This window comes from Dipodomys merriami, unplaced genomic scaffold (genome assembly GCF_024711535.1).
Source record: "Dipodomys merriami isolate MVZ:Mamm:240054 unplaced genomic scaffold, mDipMer1.0.p SCAF_33, whole genome shotgun sequence".
In the NCBI taxonomy this organism is placed as follows: Eukaryota; Metazoa; Chordata; class Mammalia; order Rodentia; family Heteromyidae; genus Dipodomys; species Dipodomys merriami.
In genome coordinates, this window is record NW_027204826.1 from 1,081,925 (window position 1) to 1,101,169 (window position 19,245).

The 19,245-nt window shown below is 50.8% G+C and overlaps 1 protein-coding gene across 2 annotated transcripts in view; it reads left to right on the top strand.

The window, feature by feature from the left end:
• Positions 1-12,200, top strand: part of Rasgrf1 (Ras protein specific guanine nucleotide releasing factor 1) — an 86,876-nt gene extending 74,676 nt beyond the window's left edge. For both annotated transcript variants that reach the window (XM_070042775.1, XM_070042777.1), the window contains exons 23-27: positions 1,143-1,340; positions 3,191-3,270; positions 8,385-8,502; positions 9,090-9,158; positions 11,501-12,200. In XM_070042775.1, the coding sequence (XP_069898876.1) occupies positions 1,143-1,340; positions 3,191-3,270; positions 8,385-8,502; positions 9,090-9,158; positions 11,501-11,593 (558 nt within the window). In that variant the 3' untranslated portion in view covers positions 11,594-12,200. The remainder of the gene's footprint in view (positions 1-1,142; positions 1,341-3,190; positions 3,271-8,384; positions 8,503-9,089; positions 9,159-11,500) is intronic.
• The last annotated feature ends 7,045 nt before the right edge of the window (positions 12,201-19,245 follow it).

Consider the following 19,245-nt stretch of genomic DNA (forward strand, 5'->3'; position numbering starts at 1 on the left):
CCACAGTGCCACTTCTGGCTTTTTCTGTTTATGTGGTGCTGAGGAATCGAACCAGGGCCTCATGCATGCAAGGCAAGCACTCTACCACTGAGCCACCTTCCCAGCCCCAGTGGTAAAATTCTTTTATTTTTTTTTTCTTGTTAGTCAGAGGGCTTGAATTCAGGGCCTGAGCACTGTCCCTGAGCTCTTTTGTTCAAAGCTAGCGCTCTACCACTTTGAGCCGCGGCACCACTTCTGAGTTTCTAGTGGTTCATTGGAGATAAGAATCTCATGGACTTTCCTGCCTGGGCTGGCTTTGAACTGCGAGCCTCAGATCTCAGCCTCCTGAGTTGCTAGGATGACAGGTGTGAGCTACCAGCACCCACTGAGCTTAGTTCTTTGATTTTTATTCAGTTATAAATATCCTTTTAGGGCTGGGAAGGTGGCTCAGTGGTAGAGCACTTGCCTTGCATGCCTGAGGCCCTGGGTTCGATTCCTCAGCCCCACATAAGCAAAAAGAAAAAAGCCAGAAGTGCCGCTGTGGCTCAAGTGATAGAGTGTTAGCCTTGAGCTGAAGAGCTGAGGGACAGCGCCCAGGCCCAGAGTTCAGGCCCCCCCCAAAAAAAAAATAAATAAATATCCTTTTAAAGCCTATATTTTTCAAATAAGAATCTCTTTCACTTTTTATTTGCTTATTCACTTTATTTGCTTATTCACTTTTTGTATATGCCAGTACTGGGGCTTAAATTCAGGGCCTTGTGCTCTTGGCTTTTACTCAAGGCTGGAGCTCTACCACTTGAGCCACAGCTCCACTTTTGGCCTTTTGGTGGTTAATTGGAGATAATAGTCTCACAGACTTCCCTGCCTGGGCTGGCTTTGAAACTCCATCTTCAGATCTCAGCTCCTGAGTAGCTAGGATTACAGGCATGAGCCACTGGCACCTGGCCAAATGTTCTGCATTGCATTTTTCCCCTTAGTTATTATTCATTTATAACTTTTTTTACATATTGAATACTTGAATATTGAATGCTCATTTTTTTAGGATTTTCAACATGGCAGTTGTGTTAGCAGTGAATGAATGAATGAATGATCATTTTTCAGGATCCTTATTCCTCTTCCTTTTTTTTTTCTTTTCTTTGCTGTCCTGTTGCATTGGCTTAAAGATCAGTAACTTGATCGCATCTGAAATCGTCCGCAGCGAAGACATCACGGCCAGGGTGAACACCATCGAGAAGTGGGTGGCTGTGGCCGACATCTGTCGCTGCTTGCACAACTATAACGCCGTGCTGGAGATCACCTCCTCCATGAACCGCAGTGCCGTTTTCCGGCTCAAGAAGACGTGGCTCAAAGTCTCCAAGCAGGTGCGGCAGGAGGCTGACCTTGCTGCTTCCTGAAGCAAGGCGGGGGTTGGGACAGGGAGACCCAAGGGCTGGCCACTGGCCGCCAGCAGAAGGTCCAAGGACCAGCTGAGGGTCCACAGTTCTACACCCACTGAGACCAGACATCAGGCCTGCAGATGGAGCAGGGACTTTAATTCCTACTTAAGTAATTAATAATAATTAAGCAAGTCAGACACAAGCAGCTCACGCCTGTCATCCCAGCCACTCAGAAGGCTCTGGAAGATCTGAGGATCATAGTTCCAAGCCAGCCTGGGCAAGAAAGTCCATGAGATTCATCTCCAGCTAACTAGCAAAAAGCTGAAAGTGGATGGTGGTAAAGTCCCATAACTGAGCAAAAAAGCCAAGCAAAGAGTTCAAGACCCCGAATTCAAGCCCCCGTATCAATATACACTAAAAAAGTAATGTTGAAAGTGGAAAATGGGAACTGGGTCTGATGGCTCATGCCTGCAATCTTAGTTACTCAGGAAGCTGAAGTCTGAGGATCACGGTTCAAAGCCAGCCTGTGCAGGAAAGTCCATGAGACTTATCTCCAGTGAACCACCAAGAAAGCCAGAAATGGAGTTATGGCTCAAGTGGTAGAATGCCAGCCTTGAGCAAAAACTCTTAGGGGCAACACCCAGGACACACGCATGCGCACAGAAATATGAAACCATGATTATTGGTCCCAACATGTCCTGAGTTAGGACAAAGCATGGTGGCTTCCAGCTAGATCTGCTGTATAGCTGAGGTTGTGGCTCCGGGGCCTTCTATGACTCCACCAGGCCTCTGGCCTCTGGTTTGTTGGTCCTTGTTGGCCATCTAGAATATAAGCTTGTAAAATTAAGGGATACAGAATAGGTCTGGAGGCCTTGTTGGGCACATTGAGGCTCCAGTTTTTTCTTTTCTGTGCCCATCTTGGGGGTTGAACTCAGGGCCTGGGTGATGCTTCTGAGCATTTCTGTACAAGGCTGGTGCTCTACCCATTGAGCCACAGCTCCATTTTGGGGCTTTTGGGTGATTAATTGGAGATACAGACTCACAGGTGTTCCTGTCTGGGTTGGATTTGAGTCATTTCTGTCTCTTTGCTGTCTAATTGAAGATAAGAATCTATAAATTTGTCCTGCCCTGACCAGCTTTGAACCTCAATCCTCAGATCTCAGCCTCTTGAGTAGCTAGAATTTCATGCATGAGCCATGGTTCTCTGCTTCATTCTTTTACTTTTTCTTTTTCTTTTTTTGTCAGTCCTGGGGCTTGAACTCAGGTCCTGGGCGCTGTCCCTGAACCTCTGTGCTCAAAGCTAGTGCTCTACTGGAGCTACAGCACCACTTCCAGCTTTTCCTGAGTAGGTCATTGGAGATAAGAATCTCATGGACTTTGCTGCCCAGGCTGGCTCCTCAGATCTCAGCCTCCTAAGTAGTTAGGATGACAGACCTGAGCCACAGTGCCTGGCTTCATTCTTGTTCTTTATTCCTAACTTTGGGTGGGGTTTCCTGGCACAGGGAAGTCTTCTGATCTGAGATGGTCAGCGGTTGTTCCTTGATCTGAATTCAGTCTCCTTGGAGTAGGGACACCCTCTTCAGCCACTGGTCTGTGTTTTGGAAGCCGTAGCACACCACAGTGTGTGTGTGTGTGTGTGTGTGTGTGTGTGTGTGTGTGTGTGTGTGTGTGTGTGTGTGTGTGTGTGTGTGTGTGTGTGTGTGTGTGTGTGTGTGTGTGTGTGTCAGTGTGTCAGAGCCAGGCCTGCTCCCTAAGCAGGCTCAGTGGTCAGGGTGGTCCCTGAGCCCCTCCTGGCCTGGCTGCCATGTGTCACTCGATGCCTCTCTTCCTTCCAGACAAAAGCTTTGATTGATAAGCTCCAAAAGCTTGTATCGTCGGAGGGCAGATTTAAGAATCTCAGAGAAGCCCTGAAAAAGTAAGTTTGGTCATTTTTGTCAATGCCATGCTTAACACTCACCCCCCACCCCGCCATGCCTGGACACCACGGGAGGTCTGTCTGTCTGTCTGCCTGTCTGTCTCATTGTCTGCCTACAAGACCCTCTTCCCTTCCCAGACAACAAAGGCAGGTGAAACTTGCCCTCCACCATCTACCAGAGAAATTGAAGTGTTTGATGGCATTCCTGGGGGACAGGGACCACAGAAGGGGTACTAGAGTCCCCCATAGCAGCATAGCTGTGGGGATGACTCATTCAACTCTCAAATGCACCTTCTTTCTCCTCCTTCTCCCCCTCCCCCTTTTCTCCTTCCCCCTCTCCCTCTTCTTTATCTTTTCCTTTCCTCTTCCTCCTCTCCCTCCTCTTCTCCCTCCTCCCCCTCCCCCCTTCTTCCTCCTCTCCCTCTTCCTCTCCCTCCGCCCCTTCTTCCTCCTCTCCTTCTTTTCCTTCTTCCTTCCTCCTCCTTTTTTGTATTTGGAATGGGTTCAGGCATGGTGGCTCATGCCTGTGATCCCAGCTACTCAGGAGGCCAAGAGAGGATGGCTGAAGTCCAAAGGCCAACCCAGGCAATGAGAACTCAAGACTCTGTATGAGAAAAAAAAAAACCTAAAAGCAAAAGGCCTGGGATACGGCTCAGGTCATAGAGTCCCTTACCCAGTTAGCCCAAGGCCCTGCCTCCAATTCTAGAGCCCTAGGAAGGAAGGGAGGAAGGGAGAGAGTTCAGCAGCAGCCACGCTGGCTTTCCTGGCTGCTGCACAGTTACCCCTGTGCTGCCTGTAGGGTAGGTCTCTCCCCCTCCTGGCTTGCTCGTGAATTGTTCGGAGGGAGGGCTGCTGTGTGGCCCCCGGCCCCTCCCCACAGGAGGCTGTTGGCCTCTCCCGACTGGTGACTGTCAGACATTCTCTAGACATTGTCCCGCCCCAGAGGCCGCCACCCTCTTCACATCTTCTTCCTCCAGACAAAAGTAGTGGCTGTGCCAACGTCCTGTGGCTGCCATGGTTAGAGCCCAGACATGCCCAGGCCAGGGAAGTTGTGTCTGCCTTGGGCGGCCCACGAAGTAGGGCAGCCATGAGAACTTGTGGTCACCCTGCCAAGAAGCCCCACAAGGAATCCATCAGCAGATCTCTCCTTGCCTGGCAGGCTCTTCCCTTGACCTCAAGAGTCCCTGGGGGACCCCTGGGGTGCCGACTCCTCCCCACTTCCTCTAGAGACCTCACAGCCACGGGACACCCCGCTGAGGCCAGGCAGCCCCTGACCGTGGCCGTCACGCCCTGCCCACCCTGCCCCGGCCAGCCTCGCGCGCTCCCTCCCTCCCACCTTCCTGCCCCCCATCCTCCATCCCGCAGTCCGCGTGCCCTCGCCTGACCATCGCCATTTTGTTTGTGTCCTCAGAGTCTGTTACCCATCTGTACCTCCCGGCCGCCCCCTCCGCCCGGGCTCCCCGGAGCCCCCGTGGACTGCGCTTGTGGGGACCCCCTCCACACCGCACACACCAACTGCCTGCCCAGCCCTGCCGGGCGCTGGGTCACCCTCCTCCACCGCACAGCCACCACTGCACCTCACGGCCTCCGTGGTCCATTCTGTCCGAGTCCCCTCCCGACTGTCCCGGGGCTGTGTAAGTGCCTCCTTCATCACCCTCCCCGCAGCCTGTGGCAGGGGCAGCCCGGGCGGCTGGGAGCTGAGCGCTTCACACCAGCCAGGTGTGGCCATGTAGAGAAAGGGGCAGTGAGCCCCTCGGTGCTCAGCTTCAGGGCTCTGACTTCGTCCTGACCAGGGACAGGAGCAGGAGAAGCGAGGTGACAGTCGCATGCTGCCCACAGCCCACCCCAACACGGAGCCCCGTGCTGAGCCCTGCAGGAACAGCCTTGGGCCCCCTCTCTGTGGTCTGGGCGTCTTCTGGAACCTGTCCCTAAAAAAACCTGTCCCCACAGTCGGGCGCCATGGCTCACGCCTGTAATCTCAGCTACTTTGGATGCTGAGATCTGAGGAGCATGGTTCAAAGCCAGCCTGGGAGAAAGGAGGTGAGACTTATCTCCAGTTAACCAGGAGAAAAAAAAAAGCTGGAATTGGAGGTGTGGCTAAAGTGGTAGAGCACCATCCTTGAGTAGAAAAGGCAGACTGGGGAGAGTGTGAGGTCCTGAGTTCAAGCACTAGCACCGAAATCTACAAGCCCTGGACTCAAGCCTTAGCACTGCCCACATTTCTGCTCTTTGATACTGTTCTTTTTGTTGTTGTTGTTGTTCCAGTCCTAAGGCTTGAACTCAGGGCCTGGGCTCTGTCTCTGAGCTGCATTTGCTCAAGGCTAGCACTCTCCAATTAAGCCACAGCAACACTTCTGCCTTTTTCTGTGTATGTGGTACAAAGGAATCTAACCCAGGGCTTCATGCATGCTAGGCAAGCACTCCACCACTTAGCCATACTCCCAACCCAATACTGCTCTGTTTTAATTTGATCTGTGCCTTCCAAGGTAGGAGAACTTCAGCCTCAGGCCATGCAGGACCCTCCCTAAGACAGCTCTGAGTGCTGCCACCCTTAACCATCTGCCTTTTTATTAAAACTGGGCGCCACGGTTTACACCTGTAATCCCAGTAACTTGATAACTGAGATTGGGAGGATCGTGGTCCAGAGCTGGGCACTGTAGCTCATTCTTGTAATCCCAGCTATTTGAGGAGGGAGATCTGGAAGATCTTAGTTCAAGGCCAGCCTGGCCCAAAGTTATCATGACTCCATCTCAATCAAAAGCAACGTGTGGTAGAACAAGCCTGTCATACAAGCTACATGGGAAGACATAGGATTGCAGTCCAAGCCCACCTGGGTGAAAACTCAAGACTCTACCCGAAGAAAAATAAACAGCAAACAGAAAGTGCCAGGAGTAAGCCACGCACTGGTGGCTCACACCTGTCATCCCAGCTACTCAGGAGACTGAGATCTGAGGGTTGCCAGGCAGGAAAAGTCCACGAGACTCTTATCTCCAATGAACCACCAGAAAACCAGAATTGGCGCTGTGGCCCAAGTGGTAAAGTGCTAGCCTTGAACAAAAAGGAGCTCAGGGACAGTGCCCAGACCCAAGTTCAAGGCCCACAACCAAATAAATAAAGTGCCAGGAGTGTTAACAAACAAAAGGCCCTGAGAGTAAACTCTGGTGCTGCCAGAAAACTTTTTTTTTAACTTAAAAACTTAAGAAAGAAAAAAATTAGAGAAAGTCATCTGTCCTTTGTTTCTCTAACACCAATTATCCATCTTCATCGCACTGCCCAGCTGCTTGCCAGGCACTGGGGATCATGCCTAATAGCCCAGCTACTCAGGAGGCTGAGGTCAGGGGGTCACAGTTTGAAGGTATCCAAGCAGACAACTCAAAAAAACTATTACCTCCAATTGGGCTGGGAAGGTGGCTTAGTGGTAGAATGGTTGCCTAACATGCATGAAGCCCTGGGTTCAATTCCTCAGTACCACATACACAGAAAAAGCCAGAAGTGTCACTGTGACTCAGGTAGTAGAGCTAGCTTTGAGCAAAAGAAGCTCAGAGACAGTGCCCAGGCCCTAATCAAGCCCCAGGACTGGCAAAAGAAAAAAGAAAAGAAAAAGTATGGGATAAACAAACCAGTGCAAGCCAGGCGCTGGTGGCTCACACCTGTAATCCTGTAAACTTAGGAGGCTGAGATTGAGGATCACAGTTCAAAGCCAGCCTGGGCAAGAAAGTCTCTTATCTCCAATAAACCACTAGAAAACCAGAGGTGGTGCTGTGGCCCAAGCAGTAGAGCACTCGCCTTGAACTGAAGAGCACAGGGACAGCACCCAAGCCCAGAGTTCAAACCCCACGACTGACCAAAAAAAAAAGTGCTATTAAATTCTGTTTCAATATTGATGCTCACTCTAAGGTAATATTGAGACCTATTGATTTATTGTTTTAAAAAGAGAAGTGGATGAAGTGAATTGACCAGAGCATCACTACAATGGTTTTCTCATTTGTTTGTTTTAGGGGTGCTTGTTTGTTCGTGCATGCATGTGCACACACACACGCATGCACACATGTACAAGCATGCACTAGTCCTAAGGCTTGAACTCAGAACCTGAGTGCTGTCCCTTAACTTTTTCTCTCAAGACGGGTACTCTACCTTTTGAACCACAGCTCCACTTCCAGCTTTCGGGTAGTTAAATGAATAAAATTGTCTCACAGATTTTCCTGCCTGGGCTGGTTTTGAAGCTGGATCCTCAGATCCTCAGCCTCTTGAGTAGCTAGGATTACAGGTGTGAACCACCAGGGCTCAGCACATGCAAGACTTTTTGATGCTTGAGGAGAAGTGGTATCTCCCCTTCCTTACCACATACATTAATGCTATTCAGCATGGCTCTTCACCTAGCACTTAAAATCAACTTGCAGGTGGCCTAAAATTGGCCTTGCTGGCATCCATACTATATTATCTATGGAAGCCTGAGAACCAGAGAGGGAAAGGACTGGCCTAAGGTCACACAGCAAACCCATGAGGAACTACCACCCTCCCTGCCTCACCTTCCCCAGCCTGGCTGGGTCATCCAAGTGGGGCAAGGGAGATGAGCCAGGATGGAGGGTCACCTGCCTGGCCCCCCATGGGTGTGGAGAGGACAAGAGGCTTCAGAGAACCCTGGAGAAGCTAAAAGAACCCTCATCTCCAAGCCCTCCTGGAGAGCCAGTAAAGCTTGCAGGGACAGGAGCCCCAGCCCGTAGCCACCCAGCAGAGAGGCGCAATGTGCAAATGACACCACAGGACCAACGCTTCCTGCTCTGGTCCCCAATCCACGCGCCTCCCAGGCCGGCCGGTGGCAGTCACCGAGGGCTAGGCTCTAGTCACTGCAGAGAGACGGAGCCCCAGGGCACAGGCAACGGACTGAGGCCAGGGACAACAGATGGGGTCACCCCAGCTTGTGCAAGACCCCACAGCCCCCAGAAGATGGGGCACCCCAGAGCCCGGCCCACCCTTCTAGGCCTGGTATCTAAGTCCCTGGGACACAAGACCACCCAGACCTGCATGCAGGGGCGAGGGGTGGGGACACTTGCTCTTCCCAAAGTGCTCCTTTGACCAAGGGCAAAACCTTTGTGAATGCATTTGTTTCCAAGTTGTGACCCACCCTGCGTCCCTTACCTGGGTATGTACCTCACCGACCTGGCCTTCATCGAGGAGGGGACACCCAACTATACCGAGGACGGCCTGGTCAACTTCTCCAAGATGAGGATGGTGAGTTTGTCCAGAGCCGGGCAGGGCAGGCGGCATGCAGACCCAGATGCCACCTCTCCAGGCCCTCGCAGCCAGAGGCCGGCTCTTCCCGTCAGAACCCTCACAGCCGGTGGCTCACGCCTGTCATCCTAGCTGCTCAGGAGGCTGAGATCTGAGGGTCGAGATGCAAAGGCAGCCCAGGCAGGAAAATCCTTTAAGACTCTCCACTCCAATGAACCAGCAAAAATCTGCAAGTGGAGCTGTGGCTAGAGCGATAGAGCACCAGCCTTGAGCTAAGATGCTAACGGAACAGCGCCCACGGCCCTGAGTTCAAGCCCTTGTACTGACACCAAAAAGTGTTATTTCCATTCATCTTGTCCAGTACTGTCCTGGAGGAATCCCCAGCCCCCCCCCACCCCCCCACACACACACGGTGACAAGCACACAGCAGCCCCCAGATGCCTTTCATGTTGGCAGTGTTGGGTGGGTTGTGCTTTGGCGAAACTGGCCTGGGGAGGCTTGGTAAGCCGGGCTTCCTGTCCGTGCCCCGTCCCTCTGCACCATGGGTAGCCCTGAGAAAGCTGGAGTCTCGCTCCTCTCTTCTACAGATATCCCACATCATCCGGGAGATTCGCCAGTTCCAGCAAACTGCATACAAAATAGAGCACCAGGCCAAGGTAAGTGGCCCCAGGGTGTCAGAAGCGCTTCTGCCCTTATCCTTAGCTTCCATACCAGCCCAGGTCCCCTTCCTGAAGCCCCGTGGCCTAGCCCAGCTCCCAGCTTTGCTCCCTGCAAAGAGTAGATCAGAAATAACCTGACCCTTCAAATCAGAGCTGTCTATGTTGGAAGTGGAGCTGTGGCTCAAGAGGTAGAATGCCAACCTAGAGCAAATACCAAAAACAAGGAAAGGCCCTGAGTTCAAATCCCAGGACCAGCACCAAAATAAATGCCTAAATAAAGGAATAGGTTTGCTTGATTTTTCTCTAGCACCTATCAGAAGATTCACACACATAAGAAAGAAATACCTCTCGTGTGTGCCAGTACTGGGGCTTGAACTCCAGGCCCTGAATTCTCCCTGAGTTTTTTTCTCTCCCTCACCCCCCACACCACTCAAAACTGGTGCTCTACCACTTGAGCCACTCCTCTACTTCTGGCTTTTTGCTGGTTCATTAAAGAGTCTTTTGGACTCATCTTCTCCAGGTGTGAGACACAGGCGCCAAAAAGAAATTGGGGGGGAGGGGTTGTTCAAGGATGTGGGGGCAGGACACATTTCCTTTCTGATGCGTGATTTGAGCTCTGATCTTTGGTGAATGGGCTGGAATTCAGCACAGAGCTTGAAAGCCCAGAGTGAGGTAAGAAGGGAGGACCTGGTCGTCCAGGCTGGGGCTGCCTGACTTTCCTCCCTAACTTTGACTGCAGTGTAGGGCCTCTCTTCACACTTCCTCTCTGTGGGCCAAGAAGCTCCACACTCCAAGGCCCGGTGTTTTCAAACACTTTGGACACATTGAAAGAATTGTGAATCATCCACCATTTACATTCAACAGTTGCTCTTTTTCTAATTCTTTCAGTACATAGCCCCAATCACTTCATTACATGATCAAAGAAATAGCAGTTAAGGGTAATTTTTACCCTGTGTAGTTTAATACTGCTTCTAAGAAAATACTGAAGGGCGGGGAACGTGGCTCAGTGGTAGAGTGCTTGCCTTGCATGCATGAGGCCCTGGGTTCGATTCCTCAGCACCACATAAGCAGAAAAAGCTGGAAGTGGCGCTGTGGCTCAAGTGGTAGAGCGCTAGCCTTGAGCTGAAGAGCTGAGGGACAGCGCCCAGGCCCAGAGTTCAGGCCCCACTACCACCACCAACAACAACAACAACAAAAATACTGAGGATATAGCTCAGTGGTAGAGCATTTGCCTGGTATGCATGAGGCCCTGAGTTCAATACCCAGCAATGCACACACAGTAAAGGCAGTGTTAAATAAGCAGTCCTAAGAAAGGACTTAGCTTAAATGGTGGCGAACTTGATTAGCAGTGCACAAGACCTTGAGTTCAAACCCCAATTCCACCAAATTAGCTTCCCAAAAACTAATTTACTATTACCACATCTTTGGGATCTTGTTTTTGGTTTTTTGTTTTTGTTTTTGTTTGTCGGTCATGAGGCTTGAAACCTGGGCTTGGACGCTGTCCCTCAGCTCAAGCCACAGCACCACTTCCAGTTTTCTCATCATTAAATGGAGATGAGTCTCATGGACTTTCCTGCCCGGGCTGGCTTTGAACCTCAATCCTCAGATCTCAGCCTCCTATGTAGCTAGGATTACAGGCGTGAGCCACCGGCCTTGTTTTTGGTGTTTATGTTTTTGTTTTTGTTTTGTGCCTGTCCTGGAGCACAAGACCAGGGAGTCATACTCACACTTGGTTTTTATATTCCAGACTGGTGCTTTACCACTTAAGCCACAGCTCTACTTCTGGTTTTTGGCTGGTTGATTGGAGATAAGACACACAGAGGAAGGCCCTGGTGGTTCACACCTGTAATCTTAGCTACTCATGAGGCTGAGTTTTGAAGTTCAAGATTCAAAGCCAGCCTGGATAAGAAAGTCCAAGAGGGCTGGGAATGTGACTTAGTGGTAGAGTGCTCGCCTAGCATGTAGAAAGCCCTGGGTTCCATTCCTCAGTACCACATACACAGAAAAGGCCAGAAGTAGTGCTGAGGCTCAAGTGGTAGAGCAAAAGAAGCTCAGTGACAGTGCCCACGCCCTGAGTTCAACTAGCCAAAAAAGAAGAAAGAAAGTCCAAGAAATTCTTATCTCTAATTAACCACAAGTGGTAGAAGGCTAATCTTGAGAAGGGACAGCTTGAACTCAGGCCCTAGTACCAGCACAGAAAGGAACTATCTTTAAAGAGTCACATCAACTTTCCTGTCCAAACTGGCTTTCAACCACAATCCTCCAACTCTCAGCCTCCCAAGTGGCCAGGGTATCGGGCATGAGCCCCCAGCTCCAGGCTGGTTGTTTTCTTTCTTCAGGTAACCCAGTATTTGCTGGACCAGTCAGTGGTCTTGGATGAAGAAAGTCTGTATGAATCTTCTCTCCGCCTGGAGCCCAAGCTCCCGACCTGAGGCTGCGCGAGGCCGCTCAAGAACACTTGCTCGCTGCTCTGCGCTGTACATACTCGTCCTCCGGTGTCTCGGGCTCGCCTCCAAGTCTCTGCTTCTTCAAGACTTCATTCTATCCTGCTCCTTAGATTCCTGTAGAGCTGGAATAGGAACTTCTGCCCGCCACCCCCCCCCCCAAGAAAAACCTCCCCCGCCCCCTCCCCAGCCCCCCTCCTGCAGTGCCTGCTCTTCAAACTGCTGACCCCCCAATCCCCTCCCAGCCCCCCATCACCCCACCCAGAAGAGAAGACACAGTTCCTCACACCCGCCAACCTCACCTCTCCCCAGCCCTCCCTGGGAGGGAGGGAGGGATGAGGGGGGCAGGCCGCCTTCCAGCATGTTCCGTGTACTTGTCATTCCTGGGGGTGGGGGTGGGGGAGGGGAAGGCCATACCCGCAGAGTCCAGTCACTGACGAGTCTCCCCGCCCGCTGACGGTGAACCCCACTTCGTGAAGCAGCTTTTTCAACCCAATCCACAGGTTTCTCTCCCAAGCTCCCCACCCCCATCTTTGTCCCAGGAACCTGGCCAGAAGGAGAACCACACCCCAAGTCACCCCCGGCAGCCCCCCCCCAGCACAGGGGCGCCCCACTCGAGATCAACACCACTATGAGCATGGAAAAAAACCACCCCAGTGCCCACGGGTGAGGGCAGGGGACACTGTGGCAACCATCCGCAGTCCAGGCAACTTCGGGGGACCCCTGCCCGGTGTCCTCTGGAAGTGGGGTGCACCCTGATGGCCCTGTTCTCTTCGCATGGCCTGGTCGTCTCGAGCAAGCGTGGGTGAGCCACACCCCTGCGAGCCACGCGGCGTGCTCACATCTCCCGTGGTCCTGTCTTCACGCCTCCAGCAGGAATAGAGACCCCTAGTCGCTTACTCTGTGAATAGTATCATCCTTTTTTACATTGTACAGTACCGAGAGGCAGGCAGGCTCCAGCACGACAGACAGACAGACGGCTCCGTTGTAAGCAATACCTTAGCAGTATGAGAATTCTCTACCGAGTCCTCCAGTACTTCAACTGACAGCTTGTTTGGAGAAAAAACAAAAACAAAAAAAAAATGAAATTTCCATTTTTGTAAAAATATATGTTTCCTGATTACCTCTTGCTAATAAATCTATTCTATCTCAGGGTGAACAGCGCCTCTAATGGTTTTCTTTTTCTTTTTCTTTTTTTTCTTTTTTGTTGGTCATGGGCCTGAACTCTGGGCCTGGGCGCTGTCCCTCAGCTCTTCAGCTCAAGGCTAGCACTCTACCACTTGAGCTACAGCGCCACTTTCAGCTTTTTCTGCTTATGTGGTGCTGAGGAATCGAACCCAGGGCCTCATGCATGCAAGGCAAGCGCTCTACCACTGAGCCACCTTCCCAGCCCCTCTGACGGGTTTCATTGGTCCACTCCACGTGGGCCCTGACATTCTGGGTGATGGGGACCCCATTCCTGCCTTTGGGGAGCTCAATAGGCTGATGAAGAAGGTCAGTTCTTGTCCAGGGAGTTTGGTGGCTAACGCCTGTCATTCCAGTTACTCAGGAGTCTTAAGATTGGAGGTTCGAAGCCAGCCAGGCAGAAAAGTTCATCAGACTCAACCTCCAATGAACCAGCCAAAAAAGTAGGGGAGCGGAGGAGGAGCTGGGAATGTATTCGCTTAGTGGTAGAATGCTTGCCTAGTGTGCATGAAGCCCTGGGTTCAGTTCCTTATTACCATATAAACAGAAAATGCTGGAAATGGAGCTGTGGCTTACGTGGTAGAGTGCTAGCCTTGAGCGAAAGCAGCGCAGGGACAGTTCCCAAGCTCTGAGTTCAAGCCCCAGGACTGCCCTACCCCTAAAAAAGCCACAAGTGGAGCTGTGGTTCAAGTGATAGAGCATCCGTCTTGAACAAAAAAGAAAAAAGAAGAAAGGACAACATCCAGCTCCTGAATTCAAGCCCCAGTTCTACACCTCCTCTCCCCTAAAAGAACTGAGAATCGTGGCTCAAAGTCAGCTGGGCAAGAAAACGTCCATGAGATTCTATTTCCAGTTAAACAGCAAAACTGCTGGATTAGAGTATGGCTCGTGGTAGAGTGCCAGCTTTGAGTAAAACAGTCAAGTGAGAGAGCTTGACACCCTGAGTTAAATCTTCAGTAACAGAAAAAAAAAAAGTTTAAAAAAAAAAAAGTGCCAGTGGCTTGTGCCAGTCAACGCAGCTACTCGTGAAGCTAAGATCTGAGGATTGCTGTTTGAAGCCAGCCCAAGCAGGAAAGCTCTGAGACGCTTATCTCCAATGAACCACTAGAAAAACCATACGTGGTGCCATGGCTCAAAGTGGTAAAGCGCTAGCCTTGAGCTGAAGAGCTCCGGGACAGCACCCAGGCCTGGAGTTCAAGTCCCAGACAAACAAAAAAACAAAAAAGGAGTATATTGCTAGGGCTGGGCTCAAGTAGTAGAGCACAGACTCTCCTAGCCCAGACCACCCCAAAAATGATCTGATGAGAATGGTGAGCCCCCACACCTGGGGCAGAGCTTGGTAGCCTCTCAGGAACCAGACCCCTTCCTCCAAGGGTGACAGACTGGAGAAAACCATGGACCAATCACACTTTGCCTACGACTGCTTAATTATGCAGGCCCCACCCCCAGCCTATTTAAACTTAAACCACCACCACAATCCCCTCCCCAATTCACTGAAGTAACTATCCTCCCTCAGCTTCTCCCACTGCCCAGGCCATGAATATGCCTTTGTCAGCATTGCTGTCTCTATTTGGTGCATTGGGGCAAAAAGTCAGGCCTGACCTGTTGGGACACCTTCCAGTCCCGGAGTTGAATCTCTAGCCTAAGGCTCTGATGACACATGAAACAGTGCATACTTGTGAAATTAAAATATACTGGAGGCATGGAAAGAAATAAAATTTAAAAAGAAAACAGCTGGGCACTGGTGGCTCATGCCTATAATCCTAGCTACTCAGGAGACTGAGATCTGAGGATCATGGTTCAAAGCCAGCCCGGGCAGGAAAGACCCTGAGACTCCCATCTCCAATAAACCACTAGAAAACCAGAAGTGGCGCTGTAGCTCAAGTGGTAGAGCGCTCGCCTTGAGCTGAAGAGCTCAGGGACAGCGCCCAGGCCCAGAGTTCAAGCCCCACGACCAACCAAAAAAAAAAAAGGGCTGGGATGTAGCTAAGTGGCAAAGCACGTGCCTAGCAAGTGCAATGTCCTGGGTTCAATCACCAGTTAAAGTTAAAACACAAAATGGCTGGGTACTGGTGGCTCACTCCTGTCAACCTAGCTACTCAGGAGGCTGAGATCTGAGGATTGCAGTTCAAAGCCAGCCCAGGCAGAAAAGTTCCCATGAGACTCTTATCTCCAATTAACCACTCAAAAACCAGAAGTGGTGCCATGGCTCAAAGTGACTCAGGGACAGTGCCTAGTCCCTGAGTTCAAATCCCCAACCAACAAAAAATAAAATACGCCGGAGGCAGAGTGAAGAGAACTAAGAAGACAATAACCAATGAGATGAGGTTGCCAGGTGCAAATTGTCCACACCTGTAATCCTAGCTACTGAGGAAGCTGGTTCAAAGCCAGTCTGAGGGGCTGGGAAGGTGGCTCAGTGGTAGAGCGCTTGCCTTGCATGCATGAGGCCCTGGTTTCGATTCCTCAGCACCACATAAGCAGAAAAAGCAGAAGTGATGCTGTGGCTCAAGTGGTAGAATTCTAGCCTTGAGCTGAAGAACTGAGGAACAGCTCCCAGGCCCAAAGTTCAGACCCCACAACATACAAAAAAAAAAAAAAAAGATAAAAACACTAGCCCTTGAGCAAAAGAAGTATCTAGGCCCTGAGTTCAAGCCCCAGAAATGGCCAGCATAATTAAATAAATAAATAAGCCAGTGGCTAGTCCAGGAAGTTAACCACAGGTTCTAGACCAAAGAATCTGGGGTATAATCCCACACAGGCTCCTGCTGCATGGATGAATTCCAGTTTGTGCAATCAGATCGTTACGGGACCTTATTATGCCATCACCAATGGTATCTGTTTACTGAGCAATTAGTTTCCATGCTTAGAACAAATGACTCATGACCCAGAAACCACCAAGAATCATTTCTCACTGCCAGGAAGGGGACACTCAGCTCACTCAAGGCTTTGCTCTCCATGCAGCCTTCTGCTGGGCCTGGGACTTCTCCCAGAGGCCCAGGAGCCCCTTCTCCTTGTGCCCCAACAGCCTTGGGCCCACCCACAAGTCCTTGCAACCAAATTATGCCCATGATCCTCCAGAGCCAAGCTCAGCCCTGGAGTTTACTCCTTGGGGACCCAAAGTCCATGCACTATCTGCGTCAGTGGGGACTCAGGGTTGCCTGCTGTGGGGGTGGGGCAGGCTGGCAAAGTGCCAGGCTCCAGGCTTAATCTGGAGCATGCAGGGTTCCCCTTCCATCCCCAACATAAGAGGCAACCCAAAGCTGGCCCTTCCTCTAGCCCACCACCCTGAAATCTGAGGATTGCTGTTCCAAGCCAGCCTGGGAAGGAAAGTCCATGAGACTATTATCTCCAATTAATCACAAGAAAAGCAGAAGTAGAGCTGTGGCTCAAGGGGTAGAGGGCCCAGATGGCGAGTTCAAGCCCCAGGACTGGTGCCCAGGCATGCGTGTACACGCACAAATGTAGCTGCAAGTAACCTGATATGAACCATTGTGTGTTGTCCCAACATTCTGGCTGTCTGTCTGAGACCCTCAGAGAACAAACCATGTGTCAGTTTACATAAGGAATCAGTAATAGGATTAGAACATTGTCCAACTGACCAAACCACCACAAGTGAGGGCTGAGATCTTCCCAGAACAGCTGGAGGCGGCAGGGAGGGGTCAGGAAAGAGGGCAAACCCCTCCTCCTGAGGACAAGGGGAATTCACTTGGCAAATAGTCACTGGCCTGGAACAGAAAAAGCCAAGTGAAACTGGGCTCCGGTGGCTCTTGCCTACCACCCTAGCTACTCAGCGGGCTGAGATCTGAGGATCACAGTTCAAAGCCAGCCCCTGCAGGAAAGTCCGTGAGACCCTTATCTCCAATGAATCAGCAAGGACTGGAAGAGGTGTGGCTCCAGTGGTAGAGTGCCAGCCTTAAGCAGAAAAGCCAAATGAGAGTGTGAAGCCCTAAGTTCAAACCCCCATACAAGGAATGAATGAATGAATGAACAAGTGAATGGATGAATGAAAAAATCCCAAGTGAAATCCGTACTTTATTCAACCAATCTCCTAAACATCAATAGCTTAGCCTGCTTTGGGTTTTTTTGTTTTGTGTTTTAACCAATCCTAGGCTAGAACTCAAGGCTTAGGCACTAGTGGTTCTTAAGCTTTTTCAGCTTGAGGCTAGGGGTCTACCACTTGAGCCACAGCTCTGCTTCTGGCACTTTTTTGGGGGAAGGTGATTAGTTGGAGATAAGAGTCTCTCACATCTTTTCATGCCCAGGCTGGCTTTGATCTGCCCCAGATCTCAGCCTTCTGAGTAGCTGGGATTACAGCTGTAAGCCACAGGTGCCTTACAGCTTTGCGTGTTTTAAGTGTGCTAAGGACACCTAGTTTAAGCACACAACTGAGCAGAATCATCTCACACAAACCTATTTCATAACTCCGAACTGGATAACTCACACTATTTATGGATGAAAGACACTCTGGAGGATCATTTTACCCTCGTGACTCAGTAGCTGACTGGGAATGCCAGACAGTTTAAGGCCAGCCTAAACAGAGTGGCACTGTGTATTACTAACTCAGGAAAAGATCAGAATCAAAAATCCTGCTTCCGCAGGCACTAGTGGCTCATGTCCATAATCCCAGTTATTCAGGAGGCTGAGATCTGAGGATCACTATCTGAAGCCAGCCCCCACAGCAAAGTCTGTGAGATACTACCCTCCGATGAACCCCCAAAAAGCTGGAAGTGGAGCTGTGGCTCAAGTGGTTGGAGTGCCAGCCTTGAGCCAAAAAGCTACCTTTGTAAGTTGAGACTATTGTAAGCTTGCTGTCTGCTGAGCTGACCACAGATGCTTATGCCCCTGCTCCCTCAGTCCTAGGAGAGATGACGGCTGTCCTGCTTCTGTAAGTGCAGATTTCTGAGTCCTAGCTACCACTATTAGGTCAGAGCCACAGGGCAGATATTCGATGAGTAGGAATCTGCAAGCCCAGGTACTTGAGAGGTAGGGTGTAGACTGAGAAATGCAGAAGAAGAAGAGGCTAATAAAACAGGAGGAAGATCTCCAAGGTGGGGTCACCCTAGGCAGCAAGGGAAAATGCTTTGGACTGTGGCGTATGTTAAATACTCAGCAGGAGGTCCAAGTTGGATTCATTCCACACTGTATGAGAAAGTTGTATGTATTTCCTCTTTTCTTTTTCTTTTCTTTTTTTTTTTTTTTTTTTTTTTTTGCCAGTCCTGGGGCTTGAACTGTGGGTTTGGGCACTGTCTCTGAGCTTCTTTTGCTCAAGGCTAGTGCTCTACCACTTGAGCCACAGCACCACTTCTGGATTTTTCTGTGTATGTGGTACTGAGGAATTGAACCCAGGGCTTCATGCACACTAGACAAGCATGCACTCTACCACTGAGCCACCTTGCCAGCCCCAATTGTATCTATTTCTGAAGTCTCCATTTCCCCACCTGGTAAAACAGTCAAGATCCTGCCATTTAAAAGCTAGGTGCCAGTGGCTCACCCTTGTCACTAATCCCAGTGACTCAGGAAGCTGAGATCTGAGGTTTTGAAGCCAACTGAGCAGGAAAGTCTATGAGATTCTTATCTCCAATGAACAAGGAAAAATCTTGAAGTGGCTCAAGTCATTGTCTTGAGGAAAAGAGCTAAGGGATAGCCTCAAGGCCCTAAATTCAAGCCCCAGTACTGGCATAAAAACAAAACAAAAGCCGGGTGCCAGTGGCTCACACCAGTAATCCTAGCTACTCAGGAGGCTGAGATCTGAGGATCACAGTTCAAAGCCAACCTGGTAGGAAAGTCCATGAGATTCTTATCTCCAATGAACCACCAGAAAACCAGAAGTGGTTCTGTGGTTCTAGTGGTAGAATGCTTGCCTTGACCTGAAGAGCTCAAGGACAGTGCCCAGGCCCGGAGTTCAAGCCCCAGGAATGGCACAAACACACACCTGCATGGCCCTGCAGGTGCTGGACCTGTACCCCACGACTGACAAAAAAAAAAAAAAAGTCTCTTGGACTTTGCTGCCCAGGCTGGCTTTGAACTACAATCCTCAGAGCTCAGCCTCCTGAGTAGCTAGGATGACAGATGTAAGCCACCAGGTGCCCAGCCCAAAAGACTCTTGTCTTCAATGAAACACCCCCCACCAAAAAAAAAAAGCCATAAGTGGAGCAGGTGGTTCTTGTGGTAGAGCACTAGCGTTGAGTAAAAAAGCTCAGGGGCAGCGCCTGGCCCCTGAGTTCAATCCCAGGAATGGCACAAACACACACACGCGTGCCATCAGGAAAGAACCTGACCCTGCAGGTGCTGGGCCTGCACCCTGGAGCTTCTGGATCCCATTCTCCTTGGGGGGTGGGCAGTGGGAGGGGCTCACTCCATTCCCCCACCTGCAGAGCCTTGCAGACCAACTTCCTCCTTCAGCCCTGCCACTCCAGGGCCGGGCCTGGCCTCCCTGCCCCGCTGAACAGATGCCT